The 12,387-nt window shown below is 37.4% G+C and overlaps 1 protein-coding gene across 2 annotated transcripts in view; it reads left to right on the top strand.

Annotated features, from left to right (window-relative positions):
- ldlrad3 (low density lipoprotein receptor class A domain containing 3) overlaps window positions 1–12,387 on the top strand; it is a 96,408-nt gene that overhangs the window by 43,596 nt on the left and 40,425 nt on the right. For both annotated transcript variants that reach the window (XM_057836547.1, XM_057836546.1), the window contains exons 3-4: window positions 7,418–7,543; window positions 9,522–9,656. In XM_057836547.1, coding sequence (XP_057692530.1) covers window positions 7,418–7,543; window positions 9,522–9,656 — 261 coding nt within the window. The remainder of the gene's footprint in view (window positions 1–7,417; window positions 7,544–9,521; window positions 9,657–12,387) is intronic.

Here is a 12,387-nt window from a genome sequence, read left to right as displayed (position 1 = left end):
ACTTTAACTCATTTGCTCCCAAAATTGTATAAATACGTTCTATTTTTAATTGCTTCAGTGTCCCAAAAACGTATTTATACGTATTTTGCGTTAAGAGGCATCTATAGGTTCCGATGTATCTAAGATACAATGCACAAAGCTCAAAACTCATTTTAAAGCAATAAAACTGGTCACTGGAGGTCAGTAGCGCATTTGGTAAGAACTCATCTTGGGCCAAGAAAGGAAGTGAAGAAAAATAATCAGGAAACGGTAGTTGGAAGGATCTTGTGAAGACGCATGAGAATTTGAGAAAAATGTGGAGAACGATCGGGGGGGAAAAAAGGCAAACGACACTAGAGGAGTGTTTTGAAAAGAAAACGAAACCATCGTCAAAGAAAGATTTAAAAAAAATATCTTGATGAGACAGACGGTGACCTCCACAACAGCGTCAGGTTCCACACGCTGGAGCTCACGTTGTGTTACTCCTTTGCCCGACGTTGAAACCAACGATGAAGATGATGAAAAAAGTGAGACCGATCTTGATCCGGACTCATGAGATTACTGGGAGCCACCTCATTCAACCGGGAGCAGCCGAGAGCCTTCCCCGTTGTTATGTGCGCAAATAGTTCAACAGTTCAATAGTTTAGTTATGTGTAAATAGATTGTTACTTTGCGATCAAAAGCTCTATTTGTCTTGTTGTTTATGTTATTTTGTAATTTTTTTTTTTTTTCTACCTGAGAAAATACTCCTGACCTTCTTGGTAAAACCCTGCATCAGGTACCATTTTGATTGATTTTTCACACTCACAAGTTTTGAGCAAAGTCAAAGAAATCTTTGAAATCCTGTTTCACTCTACCTCTGTGCTCTTTTTTTGTGTGTCGTCACTTCATCCCTTTACAGCATGCCTTTACTCCTCAATCAATCATCCATGCCCACCACAACCAAGCCTACCAGTGCCAAACAAGTAATGTTTCTTTCTGGGGAGGTAAGGCAAGAAAGAGTAAAAAATGGGCATACAGGTGCCTATTGGGAAAAAGCAAAACACAAAGTACACAAGTTCACTGGCAGATTCCACATGAATTCTGAGCTTTATAGGAGGAAGAGAAAGCACGAAAGAGCAAACACAAAGTATTGTTCAGGTTCATGTCAGTTTGAGTTGCTGGTCTCCCTGGCCCCGAATGCAAATTCTTGTTGATAACTTTAAATAGGAACACTGAAACACGAAATAAAATGTTTCAAAATTAGCTACTCCACTTTGTTTGGTTTGTTCAAAACATGTAAGGATGGTAATTTTCAGGCCATACTGTGTGCGTGTCTTCTGTTTTTGACTGGTAATCAGTCCAGGTTGTACTGTGAATCTAATATCTATTGGGTGTTGACCCCAATGAAAATGTTGACATAGTTAGATGTGTGCTCAAGGGCAAGCACCACTATATAGTAATTACAGTATATCATCCAGCTACTTGCTGTACTATAATCATATCTAACATTCTGCTTGTAATAGTTTCACCTCAGGAATACGCTCATGTTCACTTGTGCTGCACTGATCAACACCCTGCTCTATTATGGAAAACAACTTCGATAGCGTGAGGAAAAAAGCATTTGGGATAGATCAGACATGTCCAAAGTCCGGCCCGGGGGCCAAATGCGTCCCGTAGTCAAATTCCATCCGGCCCCCAGCCTCTGTCATAAAATCAATAACGTCTGGCCCACACACAAACTTAATAAATTGGTCAGCAGTACTGCCACCAGCATATGAGGTAGCTTACACACTAAATGCTGCTCCTCATTTACCCACTAAAAAACAACATTACTCTAAGCAACATTACCCCGTGTGACCTTTTACTCCCAATTTTCTAAAATGGCGACAATCAACAAAAAAAAAGTTCACTGTGACGGCCAACGCTTCAAGGATAGGTGGAAATTGGACTATTTCGTCACTGAATTACGCAACAACTGTGTCTGCCTCATTTGCAAAGAGACGGTCGCTGTTTTTAAAGAGTTCAATGTATGGCGATTTTACCAAACAAGACACGCTGACATGTACGACAAGATTACAGGGAAGATACGTAGCGAGAAATTGAAGCAACTTGAAGCTAGTTTAATGTTACAGCAGCAGTTTCGCAAGAGCCCGAGAGTCGAAAGCTTAGCCACAAAGGCTAGTTGCGAGATTGTTGAAATTATTAATAAAAAAAAAATAATAAAGCAAATGTGACACACATAGTGGCTCGCTAAAATTTGCTTAAATATATTGTTCAACATAAAGGATTTCAGCCAAGGTCGGCCCCACACATCTTTACCACACCAAATCTGGCCCCCTTTGCAAAATGTTTGGACACCCCTGGGATAGATCTTCAAAAGTTCAAGTGATGAAATTAGTAATGGGCAGAGAACATATATAAATACAATATGCTAGTATACTTTGCTGATTTTCTACAATATACTGTAGGTGCTGGATGAAAGTGAAAGAGGTCACCTTCACGATTCACATTTGATGATTGTGTTTTTCCATGTCTCAAAAGGAAACTGCTTAATGTTTGCTTTAATAATATTTGTCCTCTTCTAAATCCCACTCAGTTTATGGTATAGGACCTCGCATCCAAGCCCTTAAACTCCATCCTATTGCTTTCCCTCCCAGCCACCCACAAATTTCCCTTCATCAGCTTACCCTTGATGTGACTTTTCAGTTAATTGGGAACACAAACACTGGGTCAGATATATCTTGCCAGCAGCAGATGTGGTAATGAGGATGTAGATGAGACAGGAAGTGAATCAGGGATCTTGCAGCTATAACATTGCGGTTGTTACCGTAACCGTTTCTTTTGTTTTCTTTTTTTGTATAGAATGCGGCACAATGTGTTTTAGGGAAGAATTAGAAAGAAAATAGAAAAGTACAATTCCAAAATTTTGTATATGAAAATATGTTCTTTATTCCTGTAATTTTCTTTTATACCATGTACAATATTTTGGTTAGAGCCATGTCTTTTTCCTCCCTGGACTCAAATGGGCATGATATACCATGCTTAAGGAGCTTTGGGTGGTTATGGGTGTGCTGTCCAGGTAAACAAAGGCTTCCCAGATGACATACAGATGGATTGGACTCAAGCCCAGCTCCCTCCCTTGTTCTGCGGATTACTTTTCATCTTGGAGATGGGCGCTCCCTCTGTTGCTGTGCCTATCCCTCCTGCCTTGCCAAATATATTTGTGCTTCTTCAAAGAGCCTATAACTCTGTCCACAACATTGTTGTTTACTGAAATTATTGTGCCCCTAGCTTTTGAGATCTGAGGATTTCAGCATTCAGGGATTTTTATTTTTTTGTGTTGATGCTCCATGAAGCCAGGACAAACAATTCAAGAGTTGTTTACAATGTTATAGCAATTATAGCAATAATAATATGTAACATATATTATATAATAATTAGGGTTGGGCATCGAATAACGATGGGACACGGTTCTAACAATCCGATGCTCCTGGAACCGTTCAAATTTTTAAATTTTGATTCCATTTATCGATGCCTTGATCGCCGAGCGGAAAAAAATTGCTGCCGAAAACCACGAAGAAGAAGCCACAAGAAGGGCGTGTTTGTGCATTGCAACTTGACAACAACCATGGACACGGTGCGGCGGCAGTCAAAAGTTTGGCTCAACTTTACAAAAAATTTTAAAAAATGACCAGTCAGCTCAGTGCAATATTTGCAACACAATTATATCATGCATAGGTGGCTGTACGACCAATATGATTAAACACCTCCGGCTTCATGGAATACAAGTGCCGAGTGCTAAGTGCATACCTGGGTACTACGTATTTGACATGCTGCACCGTCAGAACCAGGTAAGTAAAACAAACAAATCGTCTGTCTTCTGCTGTCCCTGTGACCCGACCCCCCGGATTAATCAGTAGATGATGGATGGATGGAATAGTACGAGAATAAATCGTATTCTACGTCGGGCTATGGTCGATATCCCATGTATATAGAACTAGATGCCAAATGACATACTCTGCAACGTTAGAACATGTAAAGAGAACTAGATGACAGACTTGCTGGCATTAGTAAACAGCCGCCATCTTAAAGCAGTAGACGCCTCCGTTAACATCAACAGTAATAAACGATCTTCAAATTATAATCAATGAAAGAATTTATACTAATGCATCATTGTAGCTCCAAGCAAAGGTACATGTATGGCAAAAGAATATGTGTAAATGCTTTCTCCGTGAGCTTTTGAAAAAATAAACATCTTTGGGAAAGTGCACTCCTGTGGAAAGAAACTTCATCACATTCAAGTTCAAAGACTGATATTTATATTCAAGTTAAAAACAGCCCTTTGAGAAGTTCATATAATTCATAATTTTCACATTAATTAATAATAATAACAATAAGCGAAAATTAATTTTAAATTCATATAATTAAAAAATTCATCGAGAACTTAAGACATTAAACGAATCAATTTTTAAACTATAAATGTTTTGACCCAGCCACTTTTCTTTGGAGACCTGCCTCTTAAAAGAATTGGAATCGTGAATCGTTCGGAACCGGAATCAAAATGTGGAATCCCAACCGGAATCATTTAATTTCAAATGATGCCCAACCCTAATAATATCATATTTTTTATATGTATACACAGAGTGACCGAAACAAAACTTTTTAACAATCCAATAACACCAAGAGTAATAGAAGAAAAATATTTTATTGGTAGTAATTGAAACCTTAAAACATTTATGGAATTTTCATTTTTACGTCCTTTAAATGGTGGCCTCCTGCATGAATGCATTATTGAAATATACTGTTGACCCCTGTTGACAACTTTTTGAAGTGCGAATTGGCAAACGAGTAAGTGGGAGGCTGGGAGCACTGTGAGACAGTGACCTTGAGCAAGTAAAAACTATTACTATATATACTATAGCTATTTTAGTAATCATACTAAACTCAGGATGAAATTCATAGTATCGCAGCTGTCAATGAGAAAACTAGCGTCAGATTTCAAGAATGCATTCATTTGTATAGGACGAAGCCATTTAAAGAACATCATTTTAAAAAATGAAAATCCCATAATTGATTCTTAAATGGCATGTTTTAAGGTTCCAATTACAATGAATGTCACCCTGTGCCCCTACACACACGCAGACACAAACTCAGCTCACAGGACGAAACCACACATGATACCGGGCCCATGGGAAAGAGAACGAATTAGGGATGTCCTAAATCAATCACTTAATCAGAAATCGGGCTGATCTAGCCATTTTTCAGATGATTGGAATTTGGTGAAAAGAATCTGGCTTTTAAACCCTCCCTCCTGCAAAGCAGTTTGGCAATACTGTCCAGCTTGTGTTTAGTACTGAAAGTTAATGATGATTGACAGGTTTGCAGCTTTGATCTTGCCAGATAATCTTGCTAGCTTTTTGATCAAAGTCACAAATCTGTCAATCATCGTTAAACTTGCATAAGTGTGCTGTGGCAACTCATTGTGTAAGTGAGAGACTGTTCTCAGCAGTGTGAGCATCAATGCGTGAGTAAATTGGAGTGGACTCAATGAAGCATTTAATAAAGACAAGCATTTTACTACATTATTGTTTAAAAATAACTTGGATTTCAAAAACGGCATGGTGGGACAGTAACATGTTTAGAACTTTTGTTCATATAAAAACAAAAAAAAACTTTTTATCGGGATCTGATCGGGACTCTGTACCGGCAGATTCTCAAAATCAGGTGGCTCAGACTCAGGTGAAAAACTATGCAAATGGGACATCCCTAAAATGAATAATACGGATAATGTCCAGAAAAACATACTTTTTCTTCAATTTGACAGTCCCAAAACAATGCAGGTGTGCATTCATAAAGATGAGCCATGTATACGTTTTGGGGTACAAAATGGACTCGAATGAATGTCAGACCTACTACCAATTTTTAGATGACACTTTCTTCACAGCAGTGGCACAGGAAAGTGTCTGCATCTTTCAAGAGGGTTGGATAGGTTGGTGGTTGGATAGTTAAGGCCTTAAAGATGAAATTAAAGGCTTTAGAGCTGAAAAACTAATTAATTTGAATGGCCCCTCTTTACATGCATTTAATGTTGTAATTGCACCTGCAGAAGATTGAATCTAACCAGTTCAAGGAAGTGACCGACTCTGTAAATGGGAGGCCTCTTGACTGTTCTCGAAAAGGAAGTGTGGCTATATTGGCCACAGAGGCTTAAATGTTGAGGTTTGAGAGATTGTTAACATTTTGGGTTGACCAAGAGCATTGTGGTTGTGCAATATAATCCTCAAAAATACTATTTGCCTACTAATTGTGCACGTAGTGTACATAATGTGACTTTGGACATCCTTCCCTGTTAGTCCTTTCAACAAATCGGTGACCTTTTTTTTAGATCCATCGGACTTGTAGGCATAGCATATCAACATCATTGTTCCCAGCTTGGCATTAACCTGCCCAGCAAAGAGGGCCAGTCTTAAATCTGAATTGATATCACACAGCACATATAATATCAAACAGATTGGTTGCTTAAGATTAAAATGTTTTGTTTTGTTTTTTAAATATAATAATGAACAGTCTTCAAAAGTGTTTTAGATAATTTGGTAGTTCATGTGACTAACTTCACGACACAAACGACCTGTATTCACTTCAAATATTGTCTGAGACAGTCAAGACAACTGAGCAGCTGCTACAAGCCGCATAAATATTTATTGCAGAACCTGTAAGGGAAGCTCATCTACATGCTCATCGTCCTCATTGGGGTCGACCATACTGCAATCTGTCATAATCATAACTGACTTGAGTGGGCACATTCTTTAATTCAATAGCATCTGAACATAAGGCTTGACAAATAAATTCGTACAGGGCAGATGTCAATATTGTGAATCTGCAAAAATTTGATTTTTTTTTTTTTTTTTTTGTGTGTTAACAACTCAAAATTTAAAGATCAATATCACTTTTTTGCCGTTTGCGCTACAAAACAAGTGCTGTGGACTGGACACCAAATGCTATCTACTAGTTTATTTACTTTTTTAAAAATGTTGAATATACAATGAAAAAATGCCATATGATCATAAAACTGGAGGAAGTCTTGGAACTTATGTTTGAAAGAAAGCACTGCAAGATGGCGGTAACAAGTGTCTTTAGTAGTTCAAGATGTAAACTTGCCTTCTTCCTGCCCTGCTACATGTGCTGACACCTATTTGTGGGCTGGTGTTTAGTTTTGGTCAAATGCATTATTGATGCCTTCTTATTACCCAGAATACAGGCACCTTAAATGAGCATCATGGTTACTCCCTGCAATTTGTTGAATCAATTGCTGTGTCCAAAAGGATGAGTATGTCATGCCGATCTTGGATTTGCCCCCAGGTTTTGCATTAGTCTAACAAAACTGATGTTTTTTTCGCCTATGCTTTGACATTAACATGTGATCTTGCTTTATTTCTTCCCACCATTCATTCCCCAGCTAAAGTCAAGTCAAAGTGCGCACCCACATTCTTTGCCTGTGCCAATGGGGTCCACTGCATCATTGGTCGCTTCCAGTGTAATGGCTTTAGTGACTGTCCTGATGGGAGCGATGAAGAAAACTGCAGTAAGTTTCCCAAAATAAACAGACATGAGTTTCATATGTCTGAATTTCTGTGCAAAGTTTTTATTCTTGCTATTAAATATACAGGCTAGTCTGCCCTCGGCACCAGATCTAAATATGCTGGAGAAACCTGAAGGATTTAACTCCCATTATGCAAGTTCAATGTACTTGTACTTTACAATGTAGCTTATGTAAATCCACGAATGTAGTATTGTAAAAATAGCATTAGCTATACAGGTAGTCCCCGGTTCCAGTCCTACAATCTCCACGTAAATCGCAATTAACCCTTTAAATCTCAAAATATCTATCCAAAAAGTCCAAAACTACAGGTAGTCCCCGGGTTATGAACAAGTTCCATTCCTATGCTGGCAGTGTAACCCGAATTTCCGCGAAAGACTGAATTAACCCTCTAAATTTCAAAATAACTATTCAAAAGGTCCAAAAGTACTGCATTCTGTTTAATGAGGGAGGACACACTGCCCTGGTGGCACCGTTCGGCCTGGTTGGACTCACAGAGGAGCTTACACACTAATCTGACAAAGACAGCTGTGCTCTGGTTTGGCCAACATAAGGCTGTAAGTACTTCCTGGTAATATATATTGTATGCATTTGCAATGAAGTTTAGAGCTACAGTTTGTGGAGTTATATGTGAGCGATTTGCTAAGAGAATTGTAAATACGTTTGCATTCGTAGCATTTAAGCAAGCGGACTTTAGCTAGGCAAATTAAGCAAATTTAATCCCCTAAATTTACATATTGATCAGACTAGACGGATGTTTGAACACAGATTTTTTTGTGTCGTGTTTTATTGTTAAAATGTGTGTCGTTTTGAACATACTGTACATGTACATATGTGTGGTACAGCTTTACAAATTGTAAAATCTGAAGGAAGTAAAAAGCTTCAAAAACTAAAATTGCCTCGTTAGACATCTGTAAAGCTGAACAACTTCATGTGTAGTTAGGGCAGAACACGTCATATTAATAAAGTAAAAAATATGATCCTGTGAGGTACAATTAGGTACTGTTTATGCGACTAAAATAAAAAATGACTGGAGACAAAATGGTGGGCCAGACTGGTGTCGTAAAGTCAAAATCGCATAAGTCGGGTATGTCATAAACTAGGGACTACCTGTATTATATTAGGGTACAATCATTCTGGTGACAAAAATTATTTTTTATAGGCCTAATGAGGCTAAGAGTTCAACTCTAGAACATCAACACAATGACATTTTATTGAATGCATCATTCCTTCCCTCAAAACTCCTATAACAAAAAAAATAATAATTGAAATTAACCGCATAGTTTTTGAGTTGAGTTGAATTGAGCCACAGCAAGACCTTAGCAAAAAGGATGCTCCTTACTGCCAGCCACTGCCTGATGACGTCATTTACAGAACGCCGCCCCAGCACTCCATTTACAGAAGTATAGCATCACGCTTCACAACAATTTTCAACGATTTACCCGTGAGATTCTTGATGCCATATCGATGCCTAGCGATGAATTGCTAACATGAAGGATCGAGACTTTATCAGCGCCCCCCAAAAAAATCTTCAGCAAGGATTTGGACAGGGAAAAGACGATTCAGAGAAAAATGGGTTTACCACTCTTTCCTTCGTGCTTCGGGTTTGGGAAGTAAGATTGACGAACTGGTAAATAACCCCACACAAATTCTACTTGAAGTTACGCATTAGAAATGACATAGTCGTTTTGAGGAACTCGTCCAAAGTTTAAAATCAACTTATGCAATTGTTTTAAGGTGTCAATTTTATAAAATCTAAGGCAATTATCGGTTATTGGGATTGGCCTTGAAAGGTCAAAAGTTATTGTTTCATAGAAGCTTAAAGAATATATCATGCAACCAGAGATGAAAACTGCTCTCACAGTAAGGTCCATGAGTTTGTTTGAAACCCTTGAGTGTGTTTTAAGGTGCAAACAAAACTTTTATAGAAGTTGACAAATGTTATTTTTTCTCTTATTTACAGCAGGTAACCCATTAGTTTGCTCCGAGGCCCGCTTCAAGTGTCGAAATGGTCGCTGTGTAGACCGCAGCTTTTTGTGTAATGGTCAGGACAACTGTCAAGATAATAGTGACGAGGAGCTCTGCCTGAGTACAGCAGGTAAGACAAGTGCATTGATGATAAATTCATGTCACAATAAGTCCAAATAAACCCTGCTTCATATTTTAGAGACTCAGTAACACAAATTTCTTCTCTGCTATATTTCCACAGAAAAGTAAGGATTTGTTTTATTTGTGTAGCTCTCAAAGAATTACTAGTTGTACTAAAAGCAACAGATTTCATGATGTTAAAACCTTCTACACGTCTGAACAGCCCCAGTCAAAATGTTGCTACATATCTAAGTTAAATAAAATGAATTCATTGCAATTCCTGCTACTTTTCAAATGTAGCTGTTTTATGCGTGGAGTGAAAGTATAGTATGTATAAGTATAGTACTGACTGTCAACACTGGCGAAATTGTAGTGATTCGATTTGCATTTCAAATGTGAAACAAGCGCCTTATGATTGGCTGGCAGCCAGTTCAGTTTGTACCCCACCTCTTGCCCGCTGTTAGCTGTGATAGGCTCCTGCACCCCCGCGCTCTGCGTGAGAATGAACGGTACAGAAGATTACTGAACGAATGCTTAACATAGTGTCACAGTGTATCCTGCCAAGTGAGATTCATTGTTCCATATATTCGCTACGAATATATTTCACATATCAATCTGGGAAACATATTTCATGAGAGAAACCTTCAAAAAATATACAGCTAATGATTAGATGATGGCTCACCTTGTCAGGCTTGTCAAAAAGACACTATAGAATAAAAAAAATACTTTGTGAAAAAAATGTTTTATCTGAACATTAAGAAATATTTAATTGGAAGGAAATAATAATTATAAGGAATTTAAAAAACATTTCATAATAATGTTGACTTGTTTTACAATTTAAGGGCTATAGTGTATTACATATTTGTCTGCTATTTCATCAAAATGGTATTTATTTCAAAACTGTCTTTTATATATTTCATTATGACTCTTTTGGGCTTCAATAGAAATCTTGTACATGTAGTGTTATTCTCTATCAAGTGCAAGTGGCAGCCTCACCTCACACAGACATCTGCTGTCAATAGCTTTCGTCAGCATTTAAGGCACTCTTTCAAGGCAAGTTGAGATGTCTCCTGTGAGCTTTTACAGACCTCGAAAGAGTAACAAAAAGATGATAAAATAGTTTGATGGTCTTCAAAAATTACTACCTATCATCTAAAGCACACACAAGTAATTTATTTAATGCTGAGGTAAGCAAAATGAGAATTTATTTATTTATTTGGGTTGTAGTCCCGTGTTGCATCTTGCCAAAATTTGCCTGACATTTTGCATGTAAAATTTATAAATAGATTAATCTTTTTACTGACCTTAATGTTATGCTTTTTAGTAGTCCTAACTCCAATAAATCAGTGATGAATATATAAAAAACAGCTACAGATTACCAACTGCATCACTGTAACTACAAAATGTATACTTTGTTTTTCTAAAAAGAGAATTTAAACATTGTAAACTTCTTATGCTCAAGAATTTATTGCAGATACTGTGTATAGTGTCTGTCCACCACTCAGTTCAAAACAGACGTCAATGAAAGGCGTTATGATGAACTAGAATATGTTGTTAACCATCATATAAATTATAAATAGTCCACATGCAAAAAAGTAAAAGACCCACTTTACATGTCACAAAATATGTTTTAAAAATAGATTTTTAAATACCAAATTAGGGAGCAGTAGCCCCTAAATTGAAAAGGAATTTCACCGTAGTAACACCATTTACCATTACAGCCATAATACTTTTTTTTTTTCTTTTTTTTTTTAAACCTTGTCCTGTACAGCTGCTTACACACGGAGAATGGAAAAGTAATCTTTTTTTCCAATCCAGAATCCTTTGAATCCTCATATTAGTAGCAATTTGTAATCAATTGTGAGCCCATTTGTTGTCCCATTGTTTAATAATTATTGACAGTCATCCTCTGGCCAACATGCACCCTCAACTAAGTGTCCAAATAAAGCTGGACAGACTGACACACACACACACCGATTCTTGTGAATTACAGTGTAGAGAGAGGATAATCATATGACATTTGAACCAAATGTGGATCTCAAAGGGTCCTTTAGCCATCTTGACAATTAACTCTCTAATACAGTGAATGTTGGAACCTACAGTACTAAAAAAAATTAAAAGACTAAAAGAAAAAAACTGCAAGGCAAAAAAAAAAATCATTTTAAATACACTCAGTAGTAATTTTAACTTAAGAATTTGTTTCTGTAAATTCTGCACTACAGAGCGAAGCTGACTATAGGATGCACCACGCATGAATTTCACAAACTTTAAGAAAAAAAAAACACTAATTAGCCATGCAGGTGTACATGTTTAAATACGGAATATTTACATAGAAAAATGGTACACAGAAAGATTTGATTAATCAAAAATCTCTTTTCTAATCAAATAAAAAAATAACAAGCCGTGTTAGGTACTCCTCATTCATATGCAGGGGCATTCAGGGTAGCCAAATATTGCCACTAGTCCTGCTGGTGTGTTTGCAGCCAAACCACAAAAGTACTTAACCCCACTTAACTCCACTCGTACTTGGGTCTTTATATGGGTCTGAATTTCGTCCAGAATACAATTCTGAGTTAGTGTTTTTCATATGCAGAAACTTCTCCATCACTGTCACCTGCCAAACCATTCATATTGCTTCTTTATGCTGGTGACAAAATTGTAGCGAGACTTATCATTTAGAGTCATTGCTACCGGAAGCACAAATGAAAAGTATGACAGGAAAAATGACTTTCATCAGGACA

This window comes from Corythoichthys intestinalis, chromosome 5 (assembly GCF_030265065.1).
Source record: "Corythoichthys intestinalis isolate RoL2023-P3 chromosome 5, ASM3026506v1, whole genome shotgun sequence".
NCBI lineage: Eukaryota > Metazoa > Chordata > Actinopteri > Syngnathiformes > Syngnathidae > Corythoichthys > Corythoichthys intestinalis.
Note: the sequence above shows the minus strand (reverse complement) of the source record. Positions and strands in the feature narration are given on the sequence as shown.